The sequence below is a fragment of the Caretta caretta genome, chromosome 13, assembly GCF_965140235.1.
Source record: "Caretta caretta isolate rCarCar2 chromosome 13, rCarCar1.hap1, whole genome shotgun sequence".
Taxonomy (NCBI): Eukaryota; Metazoa; Chordata; order Testudines; family Cheloniidae; genus Caretta; species Caretta caretta.
In genome coordinates, this window is record NC_134218.1 from 2,784,466 (window position 1) to 2,807,935 (window position 23,470).

General features: G+C 57.7%; 3 protein-coding genes and 1 long non-coding RNA gene across 8 annotated transcripts in view; 1 reads left to right on the forward strand and 3 right to left on the reverse strand.

Annotated features, from left to right (window-relative positions):
• The window catches only part of BCL2L1 (BCL2 like 1), a 32,058-nt gene extending 28,280 nt beyond the window's left edge, over positions 1–3,778 (forward strand). For all 3 annotated transcript variants that reach the window (XM_048820845.2, XM_075118649.1, XM_075118648.1), the window contains one exon: positions 894–3,778. In XM_048820845.2, coding sequence (XP_048676802.1) covers positions 894–1,031 — 138 coding nt within the window. In that variant the 3' untranslated portion in view covers positions 1,032–3,778. The remainder of the gene's footprint in view (positions 1–893) is intronic.
• A 1,005-nt stretch (positions 3,779–4,783) lies between these two features.
• On the reverse strand, positions 4,784–16,112 carry COX4I2 (cytochrome c oxidase subunit 4I2). The gene is made up of 5 exons (XM_048820846.2): positions 15,958–16,112; positions 13,789–13,885; positions 9,180–9,341; positions 6,351–6,482; positions 4,784–5,238 (listed from the first exon to the last, which is right to left on the reverse strand). Exons 2-5 carry the CDS (start codon positions 13,883–13,885, stop codon positions 5,102–5,104), a joined length of 528 nt encoding a protein of 175 aa, XP_048676803.1. The 5' UTR covers positions 15,958–16,112; the 3' UTR covers positions 4,784–5,101.
• LOC125622668 (uncharacterized) lies at positions 10,516–13,782 on the reverse strand. Its single transcript, XR_007352768.2, has 2 exons — positions 12,150–13,782; positions 10,516–11,572 (listed from the first exon to the last, which is right to left on the reverse strand). It is a non-coding gene; the product is annotated as an uncharacterized LOC125622668 (long non-coding RNA).
• A 1,048-nt stretch (positions 16,113–17,160) lies between the features above and the next one.
• The window catches only part of LOC125622665 (bactericidal permeability-increasing protein), a 31,807-nt gene continuing 25,497 nt past the window's right edge, over positions 17,161–23,470 (reverse strand). For all 3 annotated transcript variants that reach the window (XM_075118647.1, XM_048820837.2, XM_075118646.1), the window contains exons 9-16: positions 22,352–22,528; positions 21,627–21,686; positions 21,075–21,242; positions 20,732–20,799; positions 20,295–20,337; positions 19,163–19,226; positions 18,968–19,044; positions 17,161–17,382 (exon numbers count right to left, since the gene is read on the reverse strand). In XM_075118647.1, coding sequence (XP_074974748.1) covers positions 17,341–17,382; positions 18,968–19,044; positions 19,163–19,226; positions 20,295–20,337; positions 20,732–20,799; positions 21,075–21,242; positions 21,627–21,686; positions 22,352–22,528 — 699 coding nt within the window. In that variant the 3' untranslated portion in view covers positions 17,161–17,340. The remainder of the gene's footprint in view (positions 17,383–18,967; positions 19,045–19,162; positions 19,227–20,294; positions 20,338–20,731; positions 20,800–21,074; positions 21,243–21,626; positions 21,687–22,351; positions 22,529–23,470) is intronic.

The following is a 23,470-nucleotide window of genomic DNA, read 5'->3' on the forward strand; positions in this document are numbered from 1 at the left end:
TCCTGGGTGTCTTGGCTGCTGCTCAGCTAGCTTCTTCCAGAGCAGGGCAGGAGGCTGTTCTCCTGACTGCTGCCGAGCAAGGCTCGAAGGCATCTGTGTCAGTACCTGCTCTCCTCAACGCAGAGAGAGGTGTGGGGGTGAAGGAGCAGTCACTGGCATGTGGCGAGGCAGCAAATAGGGTGACCAGATGTCCTGATTTTATAGGGACAGTCCCGATACTTGGGGCTTTTTTTTATATGGGCTCCTATTATCCCCCCACCCCTTGTCCCGATTTTTCACACTTGCTATCTGGTCACCCTAGCAGCGAACAAGAAACACAGCATTGCCCAGCCTCCCCCCCCCCCACTGGGGGGAATCTCCCAGTCCATTTCATGCCCTGCTCAGCATAGGAGGCTACTTGCAATGGTGCCGTGGTGTGTGCGCCTGGAGGCCCAGTCACTGTGAATGAGGTGTGTGGCGTCATTTGGGAATGACCTTGTGGGTTTCATTCAGGGAACCGGTATAAGCTTTCCTGGCACAAACAGTCTTTTGTTGGTATAAGCTGCGTCTGTACCAGGAGGGTTTGCTGGCACATCAAGGCCAGCAAAGCTTTTCTAGTGCAGACTAGACAGACTAGGCCAGACTTTTCCAGTGCAGAGCCCTCACACTGTTACTAACTCATGCAGGGCCCACCTCGGGCAGTCACCTGACTCGAGAACAGGGCTTGTGACTCCGACCTAGATGAGTGCCCCGGGGAGCAGCAGTTCAGGAATCTCCTCGTCTCCCATCTCTCCTGCTCACAAGACGGAGCATGCATTTGGTCATTGTCTGGCGTTTAAATGTGAGCTCTGCCTCCCCTCTACTCCCCCACGCTTCTGCAGCTCCCTAACCTTTCTCTCTCTCTCTCTCCACAGGAGCGCTTTGTGGATCTCTATGGGAATGACGCTGCTGCCAAGAGCAGGAAAGGCCAGGAGCAGTTCAACAGGTGGCTTCTGACCGGGGCCACTCTGGCAGGAGTGCTCCTGCTGGGCTCTCTGCTGAGCCGCAAGTAACCGGACACTGACTCCTCCCCTGGGCCCGCAGCAAATGGCAAAAACCCGTCACGCTATACTCCAGAGCAACGTGATCATTCCAAGGGGCAGCGCCCGTGCCCGCAGCCCGGCTCAAAGGGCGGGGACTCCTGCCCCACAGATCTCTTCTGGCCCATGTGCTGCCATCTCCCTTTTATCCCAATCTTCTCTTACTGTTGGTTTTAAAAGCCCTGAGACCAAGGCAGTTGTTCTGCAGGCTGCTCCCCATAGGCTGCTGGGGACCCCAGCCCGTGCCCCAGGTCACCAAACAGCAGGGATGGGTGGGTGGAAACATACTCCCCCTGGGTGGCTAGGGGGGAGACACAAGTGTGTGTGTGTGTGTGTGTGTGGAGGTGTTTAGCGTAAGGCTCTAGGGGCAAGCACCGCCCTTTCTACACAGCCCCACCGTCATTGCAGGCTTTGTACATATCTAGGAAGAGCCCCCAGTGCTTGGAGGGGTGTTCCAGGAATGCCCTGCATGTCCAGCTGTGGGCGTGGCAGGGAGGCAGAGCTGTTAACCATCAATGCAGCTTCCCCACCTGGGCAGTCTGTTCGTGAGGTCAGCTGGTGCTGCGATTGCTTGGCTGTTGTGTGCGGCGCCTGGAGCTGGTAGGAAAAGGTTAGGTGCAGCCAGGTCCCCAGGTTTGCCCTTAGCAGACCTCAGACCATTTCGTCTAGTAAAGGGGTAGAGTTTACAGTAGGTCTCTCCCCAGCCCTGAAGGTCCTAATCCTTCCCCTGTGCTGCAGGAGACTCCTCCCAGAGTCATGCGCCCGAATCTGCTCTCCCGCTGCGTCTGGCTCCAGCGCCGAAGGCCCTGTCTCTACGCTGGCTGTGCCCCACTCAGGGCACTCTGCTGGGACAGGCGTCAGGCCCAGCTCGGTGTTCCCAGGCATGGGTGCAGCGGGATCCTCATGCTGTTCTCTCCCTATGAATGTAGATTTCTGCAGTGAGTTACACTGTGCTGACTTCTTCCCTTTTGCCCTAGGCTACCACTTTTCCCTACATGCTCCGAGCACCCCACCCCACCGTTCCAAGCAGGTACCCCGCGTTCCTCAGCTCAGCTGCTCCCTTCAGCAGTCGCTAGACGTGGCTGCTCCAAGCATGGGCCCGGGGCTGCAAAGCGCAGGAAATAGCCACTCGGTTTCCCGCTTCTGGGGACCAGGCATGCCTGAGTTTGCTCTTCGTGCTTGGAGTCCCCTAGCTAACGCCAGGTGGGGGAGTCACGGACAGAGAAAACACTGTGTCTGTCAGCAGCAGTCCCATGGAAGGTGTTTACGTTTGGCTTCTAATTGCTCCCTGCCTCTACTAGCGTCGCTCTCTGGAGAGCCGCGGTGGCTGCTGCCCAAGTAGCTTGCAGCAAGGGCAGAGGTAAACACGGCTCTGCCCAGGGCCTGGCAGGAGTTAAGTGGGGTCGCCCCAGCAGTCATGGAACCGCTTGCCCCGCCCCCTTCCTGTGCACACCCTCTGGGGTAGCCGCAGAGTCCATCTGTCTTTCCTCACCGCTGGGCGGGTTGGCAGGTTGGGGGGAATAAAGCGAGACTGCGGTGGGGGCAAATGCTGCCCCACAGGGAACCAGCAGGAGCAGGGAGCTGTGGCATCCTCTTCCCTGGGCCGGGGGGAAGTAGGAACCTGATCTCTGAGGAGATGGAGGAGCCTGGCCACTGGAATAGAGCCGAAGCTCAGAGCACGGCCAGGGGCAGCCCAGCTGGCAAGGGAGAGAAGGGGCCTCGCCCGCCTTCCTCATGGTTCCACTTCGCTGAGTTCCAAGTCTGGCCACGCTCTAGCAGTGAGCAGGGCAGCTCCCCCCAGAGTATTCCGAGCCAGCTGATGGCCCCCTGCTAGCTCCAGGGTGGCGGGTACTCCCCTGGAGTGCTCCCCACTCACTCAGTGGCGGCACACTCGGCCAGATACCTGCCCGGCTCTAGTCTCGGCCGTGTTTTTCGGGCTTGCCTGAGTAACAGCAGCGTTTGGTCTAATGCTGGTCCTGCCGCCATTCCATCTCCAGTGTGCGTTCACCTCCTCGCAGGGCATGGCATCTCCTGCTCCTAGCACAGGGACGTGCCCTGCCCTCCCTCCGCATGGGGGGATGGGTCTGCGGCAGGGCTGGGGTCTGCGCCGCTTGCAGCCTCGCACCTCCTGTTCTCTCCTGCAAGCTGCTGAGGGGGAGCTGGGCCCTGCTAGTGCCTGTCTGGCATTTCATCTCCCTGAAGCATTAACGTGAAGCTGGCTTTTGAAACGCCCCCCCCTCCTGGGAGTCCAGCGTCCACGCCCGACAGCCTAGCGGGTGCCTGCTCCTTGCACATATTTCCTGTGCTCTGCTGTAAATACCCGAGAGTAGGTTTTACTCACTTGTGAATATTCTAATACTATTTTTGTTAACCGTATGTCTGTATTTATGTGCGTTGACAGTGCTTCCCCATCGCCCTGCAGGGCACCTGCTGTGCACTCTGCACGGGGCAGGCCCCAGGGCTGAAGAATTGTGGTCTCCACCCCCCCCTCCCCAGGAGAACCAGGGCAAGAGAGCAAGTCCCCATAGACACTAAGAACCCACCTTGCACTCTCAGCTCCTGACTCAGCCTCTCACGGTGGTGCTGGCCGGGCAGTGTGGGGTTAGGCCCACCTGATCCTTTGTGTGCGGAAGTCACTCCCACACAGCTTGTGGCGGGCATTTGAAATGCTTTGATTTGCAGGTGGAGGCTCAATCCTATTAATAAACTCTGTTGTTGGAGCTGTGTAGTCTGTGATTCTTGCTGAGAGGGCCCTGTCCCTGCTGAGAGGCGCACCTGCCAAACGCGGCTACTGCTGCTCCCTCCTCTCTCCCCTGTCTTCAGTTCACCCGCCGGTGCAATGCTACTGTAGACAGGGCGCTGGTTGCTCTTAGTCGCTCCAGCCCTGCTGATGGCAGGTGGAGACAGTGTCGTGTGGAAACACCTGTGTCCTCTCTGCTCTGCCTGCACGGAAACACCTTTCCACGCAGTGTGTCCAAGTGGAGAATGCCTATCCAAGCTCCTCCGGGCCAGGCCGAGGTAGTGGTTAGCGGTGCCCGGGTGGCCCTACCTCCCTCTGTGAACCAGGAGGTTTGCCAGAGCCCAGCACTGGGAGCTAAAGATGCCTGTGTTCCAATAGCTGTTCTGGCCCTTCGTTGCCTCAGGTGAGTCACTTATTCCCATTGGGCACAGAGGCAGAAGCCCCGTAGGTTTCGCCCTGCTCCAGAGCCACAAGGATTGCTGGCAGGGAGCTCTGAAGATGTGTCCTATGATGTGCTAAATGAATGATCCGCACTTGCAGAGATTCACCTGGAGCGGCCTGCAAGGGTAAGGCCTGAGCCCGATGCTGCTGCACAGGCTGGGTGCATGGAGACGGAACGGAGCTGTCTGGGCTCCCAGAACTCCATTAAAATGCTCCCATGAGCCCTGGGGTTCTTGCAGTGCCCATGGCTGGGGTCCCACCCTGGCTGGCTCCTCTGTGTACATGTACACAGGCCTAGATCTCTGCCTCCCAGCAGATAAGAACTGGAGATCGGGGAAGGGAGAAGAGCCTTTTAACCCGAGTAACTCAAGAGGACAGTAGGCCTGCTGTGGGCCAGGTGATGCTTTAAGGAACAGCGCAAGTTTGAATGGTTCCTAGCTGTACCCTGGGGGACAGGAGCGGATGGCTCTGAGGGGGCTGAGAACAGTGGGTCTCCCCTCCCCTCCCCTTTGGCAGGTACAAGACGGAAGCTGCACACTGTGGATTTACTGTAGTGTTTTATTCCATGTGAGCAGGGAATGGACAATGCCAAATGCTCCTTCACCAGAGATAGGCCAGGCCACGGGACAGATCCCCCAGTGGGACCGGGAGGAGCGGTGCACAGACTGGAGCCAGCTCACTGCCCAGGACCAGGAGAGGGAGAGCTTCAGACAAGGCACAAGGGGGTCGGGTGGGGCTGGCAGCCCGGCAAAGGATGAGGGTAGGGGAGAGAGGCAAGAGTGGCTTTGCTCCAGCAGCTCTCCCCCAGAGCGCTGGCCCCTTCCTGGGCTGGGGGGGTCCGTGAGGGTGGAGAGGGTCTCCTCTACTTCTTCCACTCGTTCTTGTCGTAATCCCACTTGGCGGAGAAGCCCTGAATGGGGTTCATGCGCATGTCCAGCATCCTCTTGACCTGCTGAGCCTTCCACTCCTCCGTCAGGGTGTGCGGCTTCGGGGGGAACACTGGGGACACGGGCAGGGGAGAGCTTAGAGCACCGGTTTGTTCAGGACCCAGCCTGCCTGCTTCTCCACCCGACGTACCAGGGCCGTGGCCAGGTTATTCCCCATCTCCCCTCCCACCGGGGCGTGAGGATCATCCTGGCCGAAGCCTTAGGCCGCACTCGGCCAGGCTCCAGCCGCAGGTGGCTCCCATCGATTTCACGGGCAGCTTTGTGCTCCTCCCCCCACGCCCTTTCCCTCCCCATTCACGGCCAGGCTGGGCTGGGGACCGTCGCTGACTCCATGGCATTACGTGGGCACCAGGCCAGCCCAGCACCCGTCCCCTGCTCGCCCCTCTCCCGCCTCTGGCCCCTCCTCAGCAAGAAGCACAAGCTGGCCTGGCTCAGGCTTGTTTACTGCCCGGTGGTCTGAGGGCAGCGGGCGGCCAGAGGCCTCTCCTAGGAGTTGCTGGCTCAGGCCCCCTCTGCCGGCTGAATGGTGGCTTACATTGCAGGCTGCTTCCCCAGGGAAGGGTTTGAGGGAGAATATTTGTGGCGGTTTGTTTGGCCCTGGTGCCGTTTTAAAGAAGGTTCTTAGAAAACCTCCAGGCTCTTGCAGCCTGTGTGCACCGGGGGGGTGAGTGCAGAGGGGGTTTTCAGGGGATCTGAGGACCAATGCCCCAGCTGGGTCTAGCTGTCAGTTCTCTAGAGGGCCTGGGCTGAGCAGGGTTAAGAGCAGACCCGCTCCAGGGCATGCCCGCCGAGCTCTGCTTCGCCATCTCCAGCCCCTTTATGCCCAGTGCCAGAAGCCAGGGCCTCAGTCCCCAGCCAGTTCCATGCCCTGCTAGTACTTGCCCCATCCCAGTCCTGAGCACGTGGCCAGTTGCAGGTCCAGGCCTGGTTGGCAGCAGAGCCAGGTTTCGAATGACGTGTCTAACAAATCCCAGCTCAGGCTGGGGCAGGAAGTTCTGGGCAGCAGAACATGGGGACACCCCTAGAACAGAATTATTGGGGGGGGGGGGGTTTGAAGGGGGAGCCTCTACATAGGCAGTAGATTAAGTCACTACAGCCTCCCAGCCATGTCCCGTTTGCCTTCCCACAGGTTGTCCTACAAGCATATGGTCCATCCCCCCTTACCATAGACTCGCTGCCACCACACGATTAATCCAGTGAAGCCAAAGAATACGAACATGCCTCCTAGCACCGTCTTCCATTCGTTGGATGGCCTGTTCATCTGTGCGAAGGTCTGGTTGAACTTCAGGTGATAGACTAGAGAGACAGGCACGAGGCTAGGGTGGCACAGAGAACCCCAGCCCTCTCTGACAGCCGTTCCGCTAACCCACCCCGGGGGCTGCTTGAGAGATCATGTTAGCACAGCCATTGCAGCCCAGAGGTTGCCTCCAGATCCCGTCTGTAAAGGGAACTACAGACAGTTCTGGCAAAGGCTTTGTGGGGGCTGCTAACCTCTGAGCCCCCTCTGCCCCCTTCATTCCATCTGCTGCTCCCACAGGCTATTCCTGGGGCCAAGCCCCCGTCCCTTGCATGTCCCATCCTGCCTTTCCTCCTGGGAGCTGTCTATGGATTGTCAGGCCTGCTCCTGCAGAACTTGGACAGCAGTTAACAGGCAGGTTAGAGACATGGTTTAAGCTTTTAGACCATGAATCCAGATGGGAAGAGTGCTGAAATTGCAGGGGCTGTCCCAGGATAACGGCTCCTGCTGCTTGGCAAATGCAGAGATGTCTGCTTTCCAAGGCCGTCCGTCTGTGATGGCCCAAAAATGGGGCAGCTCCTGCTTCCAGTAGGGTAAGCATGAAGCCCCACGCGCAGCAGTCTGTTTTGGGGAGCTCTCCTGTCAGCATTGAGCAGCTCCAATGGTGGAGCCAGGGGTTGGGGGTCTCTTCATCTCGCACTGTTCTGAGCAGGGTTAAGCACCATGGTGGAGAGGCCAGCAGGGCCCATCTACACTAGTGCCACTGCTGAGGGCAGCAAAGGTGAAACTGGCCCAGTGCTTGAAAACAGGATGAGTTTTTGTATGGGAGACGCACCGTGGAGAGTCTATATGATGGTGTTAGAGACAAACCCGTCTGCACCTGGACCAGGGAAACGGTGGTAGAACCATGCTGACAAGAGGGAGATGGAGTGGGCTGCAGTGGATGGGTCATGGTCTGGGAGCAGAAGAGCTGGGCTCTGCCACCTACAGGCTATCTGACATCAGGTAAATAATTTCACCCCTCCCTGCAGCTTCTTTGCAGTGGTGATGATGCTTTCCAGGGCCCATTCATTAGCATTTCTAAGGCACTGACATGCTTGAGAACACCAAGGCCAGGGTTAAGTTCTCCATGGTGTAGGGAACCAGCATACGGGAGGGAAGACCCTGGAAGTTGCTTTGCCCGGCTGTAAACAGCTTTCTCTGTACGTTTAACAGCCATGCTGAGGAGGCAGAGTCTGGTCAGGACAGAGCCCAGTTCATGGTTACCGCTGTTACCCAGCCGACGTATCAGCCCTTTGTGGCTATGTGCATCCATCTATGTGGTTGATTCTCTTTCCACACTTCCAGCCCTTCAGCCACCCCTGGTTCCTATCTAACCGAGGAAGCCTTTGTATTTCACGCAGATTTGGGGTGGGGCTGGGGTTTAGTGTTTCCACGCTCTTGGTTGTAAGTTTTGTCCCGGTGTAAAAGGCCAGTTAAACAGGGGTTGCCAGCAGGTTGTCATGTGCACAGAGCTTCCTTGGGCTAGCTCAGATGCAGGCGGGTGCAATATTTGCTCACTCCCCAGTGACTAGATTCATTGACCTGGAACAGATTTAACTGTTCGGCTGCTGCCTGCTCAGGACAAAGCGCTATCGATAAACTGCTGGCTGGCTTTGTCTTGCTCCTCTTGTGATCAAGAATTCTGGGGTGACACAGCATCTTCCCTGGCAGACACTCCAGCTGGGGGAGCAGCGTATTTAAGGCATTACACCAGCTGGTATACCTGGTATGTCAACTAATGGCTGAGTGGAGAATGCAAGTTACAAGGAGATTGGTAGTGGAAGGGTAGGGAGCCACTCCCTGGCTCTGACTTTTCAGAGGCTTTTGGGCCTCAGCAACTTAAACACCTGGGTTAAAATTTCCACTGGCACTGGGTTTGATCACCAACTGGAGGCCTGGCATATGTGGGAGCTCTGATGACTGGAGCCTGACCCTGCCAGATGCTTGGCACCCTTTGCTCCAGCTGAAGTCAGCAGGGTTGGGGAGGCTGCAGCTGGCAGGATGGGGCTCAGAGCTAGGGATATCTGGGGGGAATCCAACTCTGCATATGCCAGTGCTGATCTCAGCCAACGCCAGAAGCCCAGGGCTCCAGGTACAGACCATGAGGGAGCCCAGGGATGTTCCTCAGTAATCGCACACTCAAAGACAATGGATGGTGCAAGTTTCCTTCCTTTAAATGAAGCAGACCTACAGTAATGCCGGGCTGGGGAGATCTCTAATACCATGGTCAGGAGAGGTGTGGTTATGATGTCTGTGTGTGCAACGGTTTAGCTGATTGGAACGCTCCTGAATAGCCCAGCACCTCCGTCCCTCAGCCAGAATGGGGCATGGGGTATTCACCCTGCACATACTCTGTAAGCGGACCCCAGGCCCCAGTTCCCAGCACATTCACAAAGCCCCTCAGCCAGGCTAGGGCCTGTAGGACTAGACCAGGCTCTCCCGCCCCTAACCGATCCAGGACACTCACTGGCTTCCGAGGCCCTGGCCCGCCCAGTTCCCTGGGTCCTGCAGCACTTCCTGTCCCTCCACCGCTGTGTCCCAGACGCAGGCCTGCTCGGTCCCCAGGCAGCCCCCCAGCCCACAAGCAGAAGCTGGACGCTGTGCAGAGAGGATGGGGGGAGGTAACTGACCAGACTATCCCCCTACTGGTGCCATGACCTCCCCACTCTCCCGTTCCCACCCCAGCAACAGGGCTTCTGCCCCCTCCTGCTTACGGGCCACTTTCTCCTCGTTGCTTAGCTGCTTCCATGATCCCTTCTCCTTCTCCTTCAGGGCCTTCTGCTCCGCGCCCAGCTCCTTGCAGTAAGGGACGTCGGGGAGCGGGGAGCTGCGCTTGTCGTAGTACCGAGGCACCGACATGTCCTCTTGAGTCGCCACTGGAGAGCGAGATGGCAGAGACTGGCCTCAGAAAAGCCCCAGCACATCCCCACCGCTGCCCCCAGTGCCCTGACCCCTCTTCTTCGAAGGCCCCCCATTCCTCAGTGCCGTAGGAAGGCCAGCCGGGCAGGAGCGTCCATCTGTACAGGGTCTGACCAGCGTGACCTCAACTCCGGCCCAGGGCTCTACAGGGAACTTGACCAGTCTTATCTCCATGCTCCAGCTGAGCAAGATACACACAGCAACTAGTTAATGGGGCAGGGCCTAAGGGGTTAACAGGGTAAAACAGGAGAGGAACAGGAGGACTTGTGGCACCTTAGAGACTAACCAATTTATTTGAGCATGAGCTTTCGTGAGCTACAGCTCACTTCATCGGATGCATACTGTGGAAAATACAGTGAGGAGATTTATGTACACAGAGAACATGAAACAATGGGTGTCACCATACAGACTGTGACGAGAAGAGAACAGGTCTTGTGGCACCTTAGAGACGAACACATTTATCTGAGCATGAGCTTTCGTGAGCTACAGCTCACTTCATCGGATGCATGAAGCTCACGAAAGCTCATGCTCAAATAAATGTGTTCGTCTCTAAGGTGCCACAAGTCCTCCTGTTCTTTTTGCGGATACAGAGTGACACGGCTGCTCCTCTGAACCCTGGAACGAGAGTGATCAGGTAAGGTGAGCTATTTCCAGCAGGAGGGAAAAAAACCCCTTTTGTAGTGATAATCAAGGTGGGCCATTTATATTTCCCCTCCACTGTTCCTCACACCTTGTCAACTGCTGGAACAGTCTGTATGGTGACACCCATTGTTTCATGTTCTCTGTGTATATAAAATCTCCCCACTGTATTTTCCACTGCATGCATCCGATGAAGTGAGCTGTAGCTCATGAAAGCTCATGCTCAAATAAATGGGTTAGTCTCTAAGGTGCCAGAAGTCCTCCTTTTCTTTTTGCGGATACAGACTAACTCGGCGGCTACTCTGAAAAGGGTAAAACAAGGAGCTGTTTGTGGGAAACGGGCACTGGTGCCATCTTGTGGATAAACTGGGAATAGCACTTGAAAGGTGCTGCAGGTGGCCAGCATGGGACTGAGAATTGGGCTTGCGGCTAATTTCCACTTGTTGATGGAGGGAGAGCAGGCTGAGAGGCGTGGCTACAAGGCGTTTAACATTTGTTGTCTTTTTTTTTTTTACCCTGGTGATTTCAGGAGTACCCAAGGATTGGAGGAGTGGGGGGGAGACAATAACAAAACGCAGCATTGGCCGAAGCGTTAAATGCCCTTTTTGTTTCGGTTTTCACCATACAAGTTAGCAGTGATCGGACGACTAACCTAGCGAACATCAGGGTAAGTGGGGTGGGATCTGAAACTAAAATACAAAAAGAACAAGTTAAGAATTACTTAAACACGTTAGATGTCTTCAAGTCAGCAGGACCTGATGAAATGCATCCTAGCATACTCAAGGAATTGGCTGAAGAGATCTCTGAGCCATTAGCAGTTATCTCTGAGAACTTGTGGGGGATGGCAGAGAACCCAGAGGACTGGAAAATTTAACTGGGAATTGGTCCTGCTTTGAGCAGGGGGTTGGACTAGATGACCTTCTGGGGTCCCTTCCAACCCTTATATTCTATGATTCTATGAAAAGGGCATAAAAAGAGGAACAAGGACAACCCGGGGAATTATAGACCAGTCAGTTTAACTTCAGTGCCAGAAAGATAATGGAGCAATCAATCAATCAATCTGTAAGCACCTAGAAGGAAATACGGTGACAGTCAATATGTTTTTGTCACAAACAAATCATGTCAAATCAACCTAATATCCTTCTTTGACAGGTAACAGTCCTTGTGAATAGGAGGAAGGCAGCAGCTGTGATATAGTTTGACTTTAGTGAGGCTTTTGATACTGTCTCACGTGACCATCTCATAAACTAACTAGAGAAATACAGCCTAGATGGACCTGCTGTAAGGCGGGTGCAAAACTGCTTAGAAAATTGTACTTGGAGAATAGTTATCAATGGTTTGCATTCAGGCTGGAAGGGCAGATCGAGTGGGGTCCCTCGGGGATCTGTCCTGGGTCTGGTTCTGTTCAATATCTTCATCTATGACTTGGATAATGGCATCGAGAGTACACTTATAAAGTTTGTGGATGATACCCAACTGGGAGGGGTTGCGAGCCATTTGTAGAACAGGATTAGAATTCAAACTGATCTGGACAAACTGGAGAAATGGTCTGAAATAAATAGGATGAAATTCAATAAGGACAAATACAAAGTACTACGCTTAAGGAATAAGCAATTTGCACAAATACAAAATGGGAAATGACTGCCTAGGAAGGAGTACTGCAGAAAAATCTGGGGTCATAGGGATCACAAGGTAAATATGAGTTACAGTATGATACAGTTGCAAAACCCATTCTGGGATGTGTTGTGTTGTAAGCAAGATACGAGAAGTAATTCTTCCGCTCTGCTCAGCACTGGTAAGGCCTCAACTGGAGTATTGTGTCCAATTCTGGGCACCACACTTCGGGAAAGATGTGGACATATTGAAGACAGTCCAGTGGAGAACAACAAAAACAATTAAAGGAAAACATGGCAGATGAAGGAAGATTGAAAAAATTGGGTTTGCTTAGTCCAGAGAAAGAAGAGCGAAGGAGCACATGATAACAGCAAGTTTCAAGTACATAAAAGCTTGTTACAAGGAGGAGGGTAATAAATTGTTCTCCTTAACCACTGAGGACAGGACAAGAAATAATGGGCTTGAATTACAGCAAGAGAGATTTAGGTTACACATCATGAAAAACTTCCTACCTGTCAGCGTAGTTAAGCACTCAAAACAAATTACCAACGGCGGTTGTGGAATCTCCATCATTGGGGATTTTTAAGAGCAGGTTGGACAAACACCTGTCAGAGACGGTCTAGATAATACCTAGTCCTGCCTCAGCACAGCGGACTGGAGTAGATGACCTGTGATTTTCCCTGAGTTTGCGGGTAGTGTTAAAGGATGTGTTGGGCAAGTGCTCACACCTTAATTGAATCTTTAACAAAGACGTCCTTTCTCCCAAGCGTGAGTTACGCACTGAAGTTAAATGTGTGCTTATCGTTTGATGCAGTCTGACTAAAAAGCCCAATCCTGCAGAGTTGCTCAACTTTCATTCTTGGGGTGGCCTCATTTCTCCACTCAGTCTTCTTGGCCACATAGGACCCTAATTTCTAATGTAAAAAGATGCAGAAAGGAGAAGAAGAGTAAAGCCTACTGTCTTTCCAGGCCCACTTTATACATCCCGTCTCGCCGGTTACCAGTCAGGGGCCTTCCCCAGCACTACACCCCCGAGTTTGTTCTATTCGCTAGGTCCCACGGGGCTAAACGGAACCAGGACACTGTGATAGCCAGGAAGTTAGCAAGTAGCCCCATCCCTACGGGAGAAAGAATCACAAGCAGCTGCAATATGAGCACTTTTGAGCAAGCAAATATCTGCCGTAGGAGAACTGACGAAGAGCTCCAGCCACTGGGCTGAAATTCTGGCCCCATTGATGTCAGAGGCAAAACCCCCAAGGACTTCAATAGGGCCAGGAGTTCCTCCAGGTCTGGTGGGCTGAGCCCTGGGGCACATCGGCCTCAGACCGGAGCAGGCCTTGAGAGAGAATTGAGTCATTTTATGAGCAAAATGTTCAGTTATTCAGGCTACAGTTCACCCATGTAGTCCTTGTGCAGTGCTCTGCGGCCTAGAGAATACTGATGCTGGGTAAGTGCCAGGTTAGAGGCACCAAGTCCCATGCTCCAGGGTGGAAGCAGTTTGCATGCAGGGATCAGGAAGGAATCCACTCCCTGTTCCCCGAAGTGTAGAGTTGGCCCCTCAGGGTATTACTGGGAATAATTGGGTCTGCACCAAACAACACACCTGCATGTGGCCTAGGTCAGCAGACTCCGGGGCGCAGGGCTTGGGCTGCAGGGCTGTACAATTGCAGCGTAGCTGTTCGGGCTCCGGCTGTGCGGGCAATGTTGGGTCGGAGAGCCCAGCCTCCTGCCTGAGCTCCGCAGTTTCACAGTCCTGCAGGCTGAGCCCTGCCAGCTCGAGTTAGCTGATCTGAGCCAGCCGCAGGGGTTTAACTGCAGTGTCGGGACTGAAGCCAGGAGTTTTTGCCTCCAAAGGGCCAGCAGCCCCGGCTGGAGGCAGACTGCAAAGCGGGTCGGCCTGCACTGCGGAGATCCACGGTTCCCCAGGGCGCGTGCAAGGCTGCTTACGCAGCCCTCCGGAGGGAGCTCAGCTGGAGCCGCAGCTCCAGCACCCGTCTCCCTCCTCTGCCTGACATGGAAAACAGAGCCCGTGAGGCTGCCCCTGCCACTGCCCCCAGAGAAAGGCAGGAGGTGACCGTCAGAGTCTCCACTGGCTCCCCTGGGCCCCCAGAGCTGGCTTGCAGGGGCGTTCGGCAAGGGAATGGCTCTTACCATGTCCGCTATGGCCATGTGCTGCTCTGATGCTGGCAGTGCCCAGGACTCCTCTCCTGGCCAGGGTGCCCACGCGCAGGGCCGGCAGCGAGAGCATCTGTGGGATCAAAGCATGGGGACCTCTGTCACGAGGGTGGGCTGTGCTGTGCCGTACAAGGTGGGAGACTAGAGCACCACCCAGCTGCACCCCAAGGACCCGCACCGGCAGCCCCTCACCCAGGAGAACCCCGCAGTCTGGCTCGAATCCACGATCTCCTCACCCAGCATCCTGCCGCCACAGCTTTTAGCCGCGCGTGGGCTGTCCCCAGCAGGCCGTACGTAGCGAAGGCCATCCTTTGCTCCCCAGTGCCGGCCGATTGGCAGCGGTCGGGAGCCTGGCTGGTCAGTGTCCCCAGCACCCCGTGGACTGACCCCGCGCTCATGTCCCTCCCCTCCCCCATGGCAGCATCAGGCTCATGGTGAAAGGCTGGGGGCTGCAGAGCCCAGCTGGCTCAAATCGCTTGGTGCCCCTGGTGGCAGGGGAGGGAGGGACCGTCCCTGGGGCTGGCCGGCCCTCCCCAGCACAGGTAGCTCCAGAGGCCTGGTCCCCAGAGTGGAGGGGCGGAGGATCCCGTCTCAGGTAACTCTGCTCTGGAAAGAGGCAGGACTGTATCCCGAACCCGCTTCCAGGGGGCAAAGGCACGAGTAGCAGCCCTGGGAGCTGGCACAGGTACCTGGGTTCTGTTCCTGGCTCTGCCACTGACTCCTTGGGTGACATGGGGCCAGGCACGCCCCCCCCCCGTGCCTCAGTTTCCCCACCTGCAAGACCTGAGTGGGGGTGTTGGGAGCACTGGCATTTGGGAGGGGCCCGTCGAGGCTTGGAGGAAGGCTGCCGGAGCGTCCCTGCTCCTGGTCCCCGCAGTGCCAGAACAGCGCGTCCCAGGCCCAGCCCGCGAGTGGCCTTCCCGGCTGGCTGCACGCGCCGGGCGTGCAAGGCAGGTGTCGCCTTCATTGCAAGCCGCTCCAGCCCGGGCCTGACCAGACTCATTCTCCTGTTACGTACCAGGCCGCTCTGCCTCCAGCTTTCTCCCCTGCTAGCACCAGCCTCTGCTCCAGCTCCCGGGGCCCAGGAGCGCAGCTGCTGTCCTCGCGCCCCCGGTGGGCGGGCAGGAGCACAGGCCTGCCTGCTGTGGGGTCAGCAGCCTTGAGGGGTGCCACCTGGCCAGGTTTCCCCAGGCTCGTCCCTGGGTCGAGGGAGCTGTGCTGGGCAGTGTGCCAGCCGGCTCAGCGCATGCTGCCAGCTGGCCGGTTGCATGGGCACCCGACGATCCCGGGTTCTTTGTAGCTCAGCGGTGGCAGCCCTACCTCTAATGGCAGCCCACCCTGCGATGCCAGCCTGGCACTGGCCATGCCTATGGCCCCCACGCTGCAGAACCTGGGCACTCGCTGCTCAGTGCCCAGCCCCGGGGAGGGCTCTGTGCCCTTCAGCTCGGGGCGTCACAGCTGCCTCGGTCTCCACGGTCTAAATAAGGCAACTGGGACTTGGCAGGGCCCCGTCCTGTCTGACCTCTACTAGCAGGACACGGCTAAATCACACGGGCAAAGGTACAGGGACGGGCCCGCAGGTATGGTACAAAGGCCCCCAGCCCTTGGCCAACATTGGGGGCAGTGGGAACTGGGGCTGCTCCCCCCTGAGGGGGGCGGCCGGGGGTGGGGGGTCACCCAAGTGCACTAGACACTGATGTCAGAGCCGAAGGGATTTCCCCCTCCCCCCCCCCCAAAATGCCAGGCGTGTAGGGGGAGCCTGGGACGCCCCTTCAGTCCTGTGGCATTAGATACTGCCCCGCTCCTGCCTTAGGGACCAGCCCGTCTCCCTCCGCCAGAATCGGCCCCTCGCGCGCATGGGGAGGGGGCCAGGCACTTTTGCAGGCGATTTCCACCCGAGCCAGCGTGGGTGAAAGCTGCCCGTCGCCCTCTGCAGCGGGTGGGGGCCAGGCCGCTCTCCAAGGTGCAGCTAGACCAGAGGCAGCAGCTCGGCGTCCCTGCCCCAAGAACCATCCGGCCCCCTCCGTTCGCGGCCCAGCCCCGAAATCCTGCAGCCCCCGGCCTCACACGTGAGGACAGTGCCGGGTCGCTGGGCCTCCGGCTGCCTCGGTCGGCACCAGAGCACGCAGGGCCGTGTGTACTTACTGCAGGACGAAGCAGGGCGGGCAGCAGCCAGCTGGGAAATGGAGGCAACAGGCGTCCCCGATGTGCAGCTTGTGCAGGGTTCTGGGCATGGGGCCAGCACACACTGCCCAGGCCAGCAGGACTCTTATTCTAGAACAACTCAGCTGCACAGACGTGGGATTGTGGGAGAACATACCACCCTGCAGGGCCCCCCGCCGCCTGCCAGCGCGCAGCCTCCGAGGGGGCACCCAGAAATCCAGCTGCTCAACCCCCATGCTCCCCCTCCCACCCAGAGCCCTCACGGCCGAGTACTTTGGAGGCAGGACTGTGTGGGCTGGAATGGATCCCTCCAGCAAGCTGGCAGGGGGCCAGTTCCCAGACAGACACCCCCCCAGAGCCGGAGACGCTGTAAGAGTCCCTGACGCAGGCAGGCTCAGGCAGGGGAGGAAGGGGGGGGGGGGCTGGAGCCACTGGTCTGCAGCCCGCTGGCTCCTGAGCCTGATGCAGGCAGCCACGGTGCTGGGGCCGTTGCAGGCTGGTGACCTGTGACCCTGTGTGCGGCTTGGGCCCCAGCCCTGAGCACAGCTGCAGGCCAATGTTCCCTTTGTGTTCCCGTCTTCCCACGGCCCTGCTGTCGCCCCAGGATGCATGAGAGGGGCCTGGGCCCCGGGCCCCGCGTGAGGGAGTGCTGTGTGCTATGCTGTGGGGGGGGGGGGGCGTCCCACACTCCCTGGTGGCCGTACCCATTGTACCCCCAGCTCCAGGGGATGTGCGGGGCCCCTGGACAGCATGCTCCAGAAATCCTGCTGCTTAGGTACAGCAGGGGTCTGCGTGTTGCTCACCCACCCACCCCTGGCTCAGTGGCTCTAGGCTCCCTTCCTGTGCAGCCCCTGACAGAAGGGATGTGCGGCAGGCAGGGCTGGGGAGATGGGGGTATGGATGGAGAGGCACAACACTGTAGGCCCCTGGTGACTGTAGCCAGCCTAGCGTGAGTTAGAGCAGCCCAGGGGCTGCCCTGTGTAGGGGCCAGCCCCAGAACAGGGAGGTGCAAAGGGGGCTTAAAGCTGTCTCTCCCCGTCCCCTCCAGACAGCAGGCGGATCAGCGATGCGGGCTCAGGGCTAGGGGGACTGGAACGTCTCTGTGGGGAGGGGAAGATCTGGAGCAAATTGGGGACTGCTGGAGGGGGAGGGTCAGAGGGGAGGCTTTAACATGACAAGACTGAGTGCATCAAAAATTCAGTTTTACTTAAAGTGACACAAAATCCCCCCCTCTGGCCCTGGTCTCCAGGCCAGCTCCAGGGTCGGCAGCAGCAGGATGCAGGGGGCGAGGGGAGCCATGGGGGGTTGCACGTTCTCCTGTTGGGCAGCGGCTCTCTCCAAGGGGGGCTACCCAGCCCCGGCAGCTCAAGCCTTGTACTGCACATCTGTAGCTACCAACACAAACCCCTGGGAAGACAAAATGGCAGGATGAGAGTCCGTCCGTGTTTCATGACAGCGCTGTGGGGTTGTTTCACGGCTGGTGTAGAAGCACTGGCCATATGGGCTCACAGACCCCCCAGCAGGGGTCGCTGCTGGGGTAGGTGTGAGCAAGGCCCCTGCAAGACCCAAGGCCAGGGGCACCATTTGGGGGGGCAGAGGAGCGCTAGTTCCTTCCCCCCCGAGTTTTGTACCTGAGGTCTGCTCACAGCACACATTCTAGCCCCAGCTGGACCTCAGAACGGCCATGTGATGAGTTCTGTGCTGCTGCCAGCCTCTGCCTTTGGAGCAGGGAGTTTGTTTACAAACAGAGGCAGGGTGATTAAGATTACAAAAGGCTTGTCATTAAATTAAATTAAGGATCATTAGATGATCCTGAAAGCACTGCCAGGCACTCGAGTTAAAACAGGAAACAAAAGATAGGAATAAATGGGGAGAATGGAGAGAGGTACACCCACATCTGGAATACTGCGTGCAGATGTGGTCGCCGCATCTCAAAAAAGATACACTGGATTTGGAAAAGGTACAGAGAAGAGCAACAGAACAGATTAGGGGTATGGTACACACGTATGAGGAGCGATTAGTAAGACGGGGACTTTTCAGCTTGGAAAAGAGACAACTAAGGGGGATATGATAGAGGTCTAACAAAATCATGCCTGGTGTGGAGAAAGTAAATAAGGAAGTGTTATTTACTCCTTCACATAACACAAGAACCAGGGGTCACCCAATGAAAATAACAGGCAGCAGATTTAAAACAAACAAAAGGAAGTATGTCTTCACAGTCAACTGGTAGAATTCTTTGCCAGGGGATGTTGTGAAGGCCAAAACTATACCATTGTTTCCCAATAAGACCTAGATATGTTCCTGGAGGACAGGCATCAATGGCTATTAGCCAGGGTGGGCAGGGATCCAACATCATGCTCTGCGTGACCCTTGCCTCTGTCTGCCAGAAGCTGGGAATGGGGGACAGGGGATGGGTCACTTGGTGACTTCCTGTTCCGTTCATTCCCTCTGGGGCACCTGGCACTGGCCACTATCGGAAGACAGGATACTGGGCTAGATGGACCTTTGGTCTCACCCAGTCTGGCCATTCTGATGTTCTTATATAGAACCCAGATGTATCTTCCCCCTGCTGTAACTCACTAGACCCCACTCCCCTCCCAGAGCTGAGGTAGAACCCAGGAGTCCTGATGGGGTCTCTGTCCCTGCAGAGTTAGTAACAAAGTAAGAATATACATTAAAATTTTAAACCTAACCAGTATCCCTTAAGTGACTTGCCACAAGATGTCAGAACATGTTGGTATTAGAGGTGAGTGGGGCTAATATTTATTTATTTTTCTTTCTTTTATATAGGAATTAGAAACAGTGCTCTGCCAGATAATTGCTAAGTTGTCTGCCAAAAAATACTAGAGTTTTCAGGTAGCCCCTGGAATCACGGTCAAAGATGCTCCCCCTCCCCTGTGCAGTCTGAAAAGGTACCCCTGGCCAAGGGCTTGGGGGTTCCCAGTGCAGACACTGGGTACGACATGGAGCCAAGGCCATGGCTGATCCCTACCTGGTTGATTTTGACACGGGGATTCACCAGGCTGACATTATAGACGCTGGGCAGGGGGAATCCTTTCTTCAGCTTCTCTGGGGAGACGAAAGGAGCCCTGGTTAGGGGGGAGGACCCAGAGCCCGAGGGTGGCCAGGATGGGGACTGCTACCCCAAGAGCAAGGAAACAGGGTGGGGAAATGCGGCAGGACTTACTGTTTGCCATTGGCAATGCAACCATCCGCAGCGCAAGCTTCAGCAGGGTCTCCAGAGTCTTCACCTGCAGAACACAAAGCCAGCTGGTGAGAGCTGGTATGGGGCAGAGCCTGGCTCCCTGGGGCCAGCAGGGCCGTGCGGGACGCAGGGCAGAGCCTGGCTCCCTGGGGCCGGCAGGGCCATGCGGGGCGCGGGTCAGAGCCTGGCTCCCTGGGGCCGGCAGGGCCATGCGGGGCGCGGGTCAGAGCCTGGCTCCCTGGGGCCGACAGGGCCATGCGGGGCGCGGGTCAGAGCCTGGCTCCCTGGGGCCGACAGGGCCGTGTGGGGCGCGGGTCAGAGCCTGGCTCCCTGGGGCCGATAGGGCCGTGCGGGGCGCGGGGCAGAGCCTGGCTCCCTGGGGCCGGCGGGGCCGTGCCCTCTGCTCCTCAGTCTGTGTGGACCAGGGGGCACAGGAGCTGTCTATGTGCTGGGGGGACACCATGTGACCCAGCTGGGCAGTGCAGGGGAGGAGCTGTGTGTGCAAGGGCCAGGCGTGGGGTGCTGACGGTGCGAGGGTAAGTGTGGGAACAAGGGAAACGAGAGACTGTATGTGAGTGAAAGCGACTATAGGAGGGAGGGTGACAGGCTGTGGATGAGTGTATGTGGGAGTGGGTGTCACGCAAATGTGAGTGACAGGCTTCAAGTATGCATGTGTGTGTATCCTGTGTGCACAAGTGTAACTCACACACTTCCTGGGTGTGGTGTTCGGTCCCATCGAGCGGCACCAAGACCACGTGGAGATTAATTAATCTACGGCAGCCTTAGCTGAGGGCCATAGGGCTTTTAGCTCATGCAGAAGAGGCTCCTGCTTCTAGCTGATGACCAGGGTCTGTTGGTGGTCCACACGCCCAGTGCATCGCACTCTGGCTGCACTGCTGCCTGGGATCTGCTTGGCAGCTGTTATCTGACACTTGCAGTCGGAGCTCAGCGCTCCGCGGTCCTCAGGCCAGTCTCCCCTTGCAGTGCCGGGGCAGCTTTGCCTGAGCAAGGGCTGTGCACAATGTGAGGCGCCCTTGAGGATTTAGGCCCCTGGAAACCTCCTTGTCCTGCCCTTCCCTGCCGCCCTCCCAGCCCTGCCGCTGGCATGGCTCACCTGGACCGAGCCTATGTGGGACCGCACCACAGACATGCTGAAGCTGTTGGAGACACAGAGACAAAGGTCAGAGCTGAGCGGGGTCTCCCCACAGCGGTAGTGGCTCACAGTGTCCCATGGAGCCAGGCCGGGCACCGAAGGGGAGGCTGAGCTCAGGAGATGCAGCGCTGCTGGGAGGGCTCTGAGTTGGGTTTCTCGCTGGATGGCTATCAGTCCTGGGAGGAGTGGGGGTAGAGTGGGGCTCCCAGCTGGAAGGGGATCCCCAGGGCTGAGACATAAGCCCCTGGAGGTGGGGTGTCCAGCTGGGATGTAAATCCCAGAGAGGGGCCAGGACTGGGTTATAAACTCCAGGGGATATAACCTCTCATGGGCGTGGGCCCCTGGCTGGGACATTTGTGGGAAGGGGAGGGGAGGCTCCAGACAAGCCCCAGACTCACTTAGTTAGAGCCACGGAGCCCCCGACCTTGGCTGAGTCGAGATGCAGCTGCGCCGCCAGGCTGGCATCCTGCCAACAAAGTGAGACGATTCTTGTTATCAGCAACAGCAGCTAAAATGTGGCCCCGGAGGCCCCACAATATCCATGCCCCTCTGCCCCACCCCCCAGAATCCCAGCTCCAGAGCGCGGGACACCAGCCCTCCCCCAACACCCTACAACCCTCAAGCCAGAGAGCTGGGGCCATGCCAGCCCTGCACCAATGCACCTGGGCCCCTAGGAGAGAGGGATCCAGGATGCCAGGTGAGTGGGCACAGCAGCGGCCCAGGGGTGTGCCCAGTGCTTACCAGGTCCAGCAGGAAGGCCGAGGCCAGGGTGGCGTTTGGCAGGACGACAAAGGCCTCGGCTGCACCAAACAGGGCCAGGGCCAGGCTGTCCGGGCGGCAGGTCAGCAGTGGCTGCTTGCGGGCAGACAGGTGCAGCTCCATGGGCATGTCAGGGTAGAGCTTCTTCAGCTGAGCCAGGGAGAGCAACAGAGCGGCCCGTGAGACGGACAGAAACAGCCAGTGCTCAGCCCCGAGCCAGAGAGACATCCCGCCGCCTGGGGCATGGGCTACCATCCTCCCCTCGGCCCCGCAACCTTGCCCCATCTCCCCATATGTACAGAGGGCGACATAAACCCTGTGTGTACATGGCCCTGTTCCCTGACCCCTAACCCACACCCTCTGGGACTGCATGACCCCGACCCTCGTCCATGGGCACGTGATCCCCTTCCCGTCTTCCTTCGTGGGCAGGGATCTGAACTTCATGGGCAGGGATCAGATTCAGTTAGTGGGGATGCGTTTGCCCCTGTGCCAGGCGCAGAGGTGAGGGCAAAGTGGCTGCCCCAGCTGACTCACCTCTGGGAAGAACAGCCCCATGCTCCCTGTGTTCAGCCGGATGGGGGAGCGCTTCGGGATCTGCAACACAAACACATGAAACACCGGGTTGCTGGGAGAGCACGTCCCAGTGCCTGAGCAAATGCCACCCGGGACAGGCCAGGGAGGCTGCCAGTGGGCTGGGCGGCCTTCTGCTCAGAGCTGCTCTGCTCTCACTCCCCTAGGGCCGCCACCTCTGAGATGCAAAAACCCAGGACATGCGGGATGATCCTGAGCCCATAAACCTGCCAGCTGACAGCCTGCGCTGAGCACCCATACAGCTCTCGCAGGTCAGCGACCTCAAACGAGGGACGATCCTGGGAAAATCTGGACAGGTGCTGTCCCCTTGTGGGCAGCGCTGGGGCACGTTGGCTTTGCTGCTGTACCTGTTCTGTAGGTAAACAGCCTCCCCTCCAGACAGCACTGAAATCATATAGCAAAATCTCCTGCAGCAACTGGATGCAGCTATCGGGAAAGGCCAGGTCTCCCGGGGGGCTGCACAGGGCCCACAGGCTCCTGAGCGTCACCCTATTCTGGGGCTGAAAGAGCAGGGGGAGTGTTCACCGCACCAGTCATGGAGGAAGGGGGAGATGTCCTGGGAGCTGCTTAGCCAAATCAGGGAGAGGAGAGAGCTCCCCTCTGCTCCAGCCCAGAAAGCAGAGTGGCCCCTCCCACGTCCTACATCGCTGGCTGTCCCAGTGCCGTACCATGTCGTCCCTGAAGTTTTTTCGCAAGGCCCCTGCCGTGAAGTAGACGAATGCAGCCGAGTTGGCCGAGAACTCGGAGAGGCCAAGGAGCAGCATGTGGTCACCCTCGTCGGGCAGCAGGAAAGGGGCAGGGGAAAAGGGGCTCTCTGTGTGCTTGCCCACGCCATAGAACTCGCCCTGCGGGGATGGAGAAAGGACATGTTACGCACCACTCCCCGGGGGATGGGGCGACTGCTGGGTCAGGCCCGGGTCTGGGTGGGCTGCGCAGGAGAGAATCACAGCAACTGCTGGCCAATAGAGTGGATTTGGGACTCAGCCTCATGTGTCCGGCTCTGCCAGCACGAGCTAGGGCGGTCTGCAGAACAGCAGATCTGCTTTAGCCCAACACAAGTCATTAGGCTCAGTGCAAGGGGGACGGGGGCACTCTCTGGCCTGGCCAGACAGGAGGTGAGAGCCAATGATCTAACGTCCCTCTAGCCTGAGATGTCACAGGGGGCCTGAGAAAAGCAGGAAGCTGCAGGCTCCATCACTCCAGAGACAGGCAATCATCCCTAATGGTGAGCAACCAAGCCTGACTGGGTTCAGGGGTAGGTGCGGGTCCATGGAGGGGCAAGTCACACTGGCAGCTCTGCTCCCCCCACACCTAGAGAGAGGTGCAGTGCCCAACCACCGGGACTGCACTCTGCGTAGACAGCACATGCCAGCAGAAGAGTCATAGATTTCGATTTTCCCACTTTGCCCCTGAAGAGCAGATTTTCCCTTTACAAATGTCGCGGCTTCTCTGTGCCCAGGCCGTCGTTTTCCTGCTTGGCAGGTGTCCTGCTCCCAGCAGATCCGGGCCAGAAGACACCCTGTGACGATGTGACTCAGCAGGGAGGGGGGAGTGTTGACCTGGGAATGTGCCCTGGGGATGGGAGACCTGAGAGCCTGTCACCTGAGCCAGGAGGGGGAGGGGGAGGTAACACCTCTGCCCAGGAATGTGAACAGAGGCTGCAGCAGGGAACCTGCGGGGTGAGTGGAGTTGGCAGTTTGGAGGCTGGGGGGAGGAACACAGGGAACCCCAGGGCTGGGGTCTAAGCTCCCTGCTCCCCCAGAAGGACGTGATTGAGGGGTCCTGGT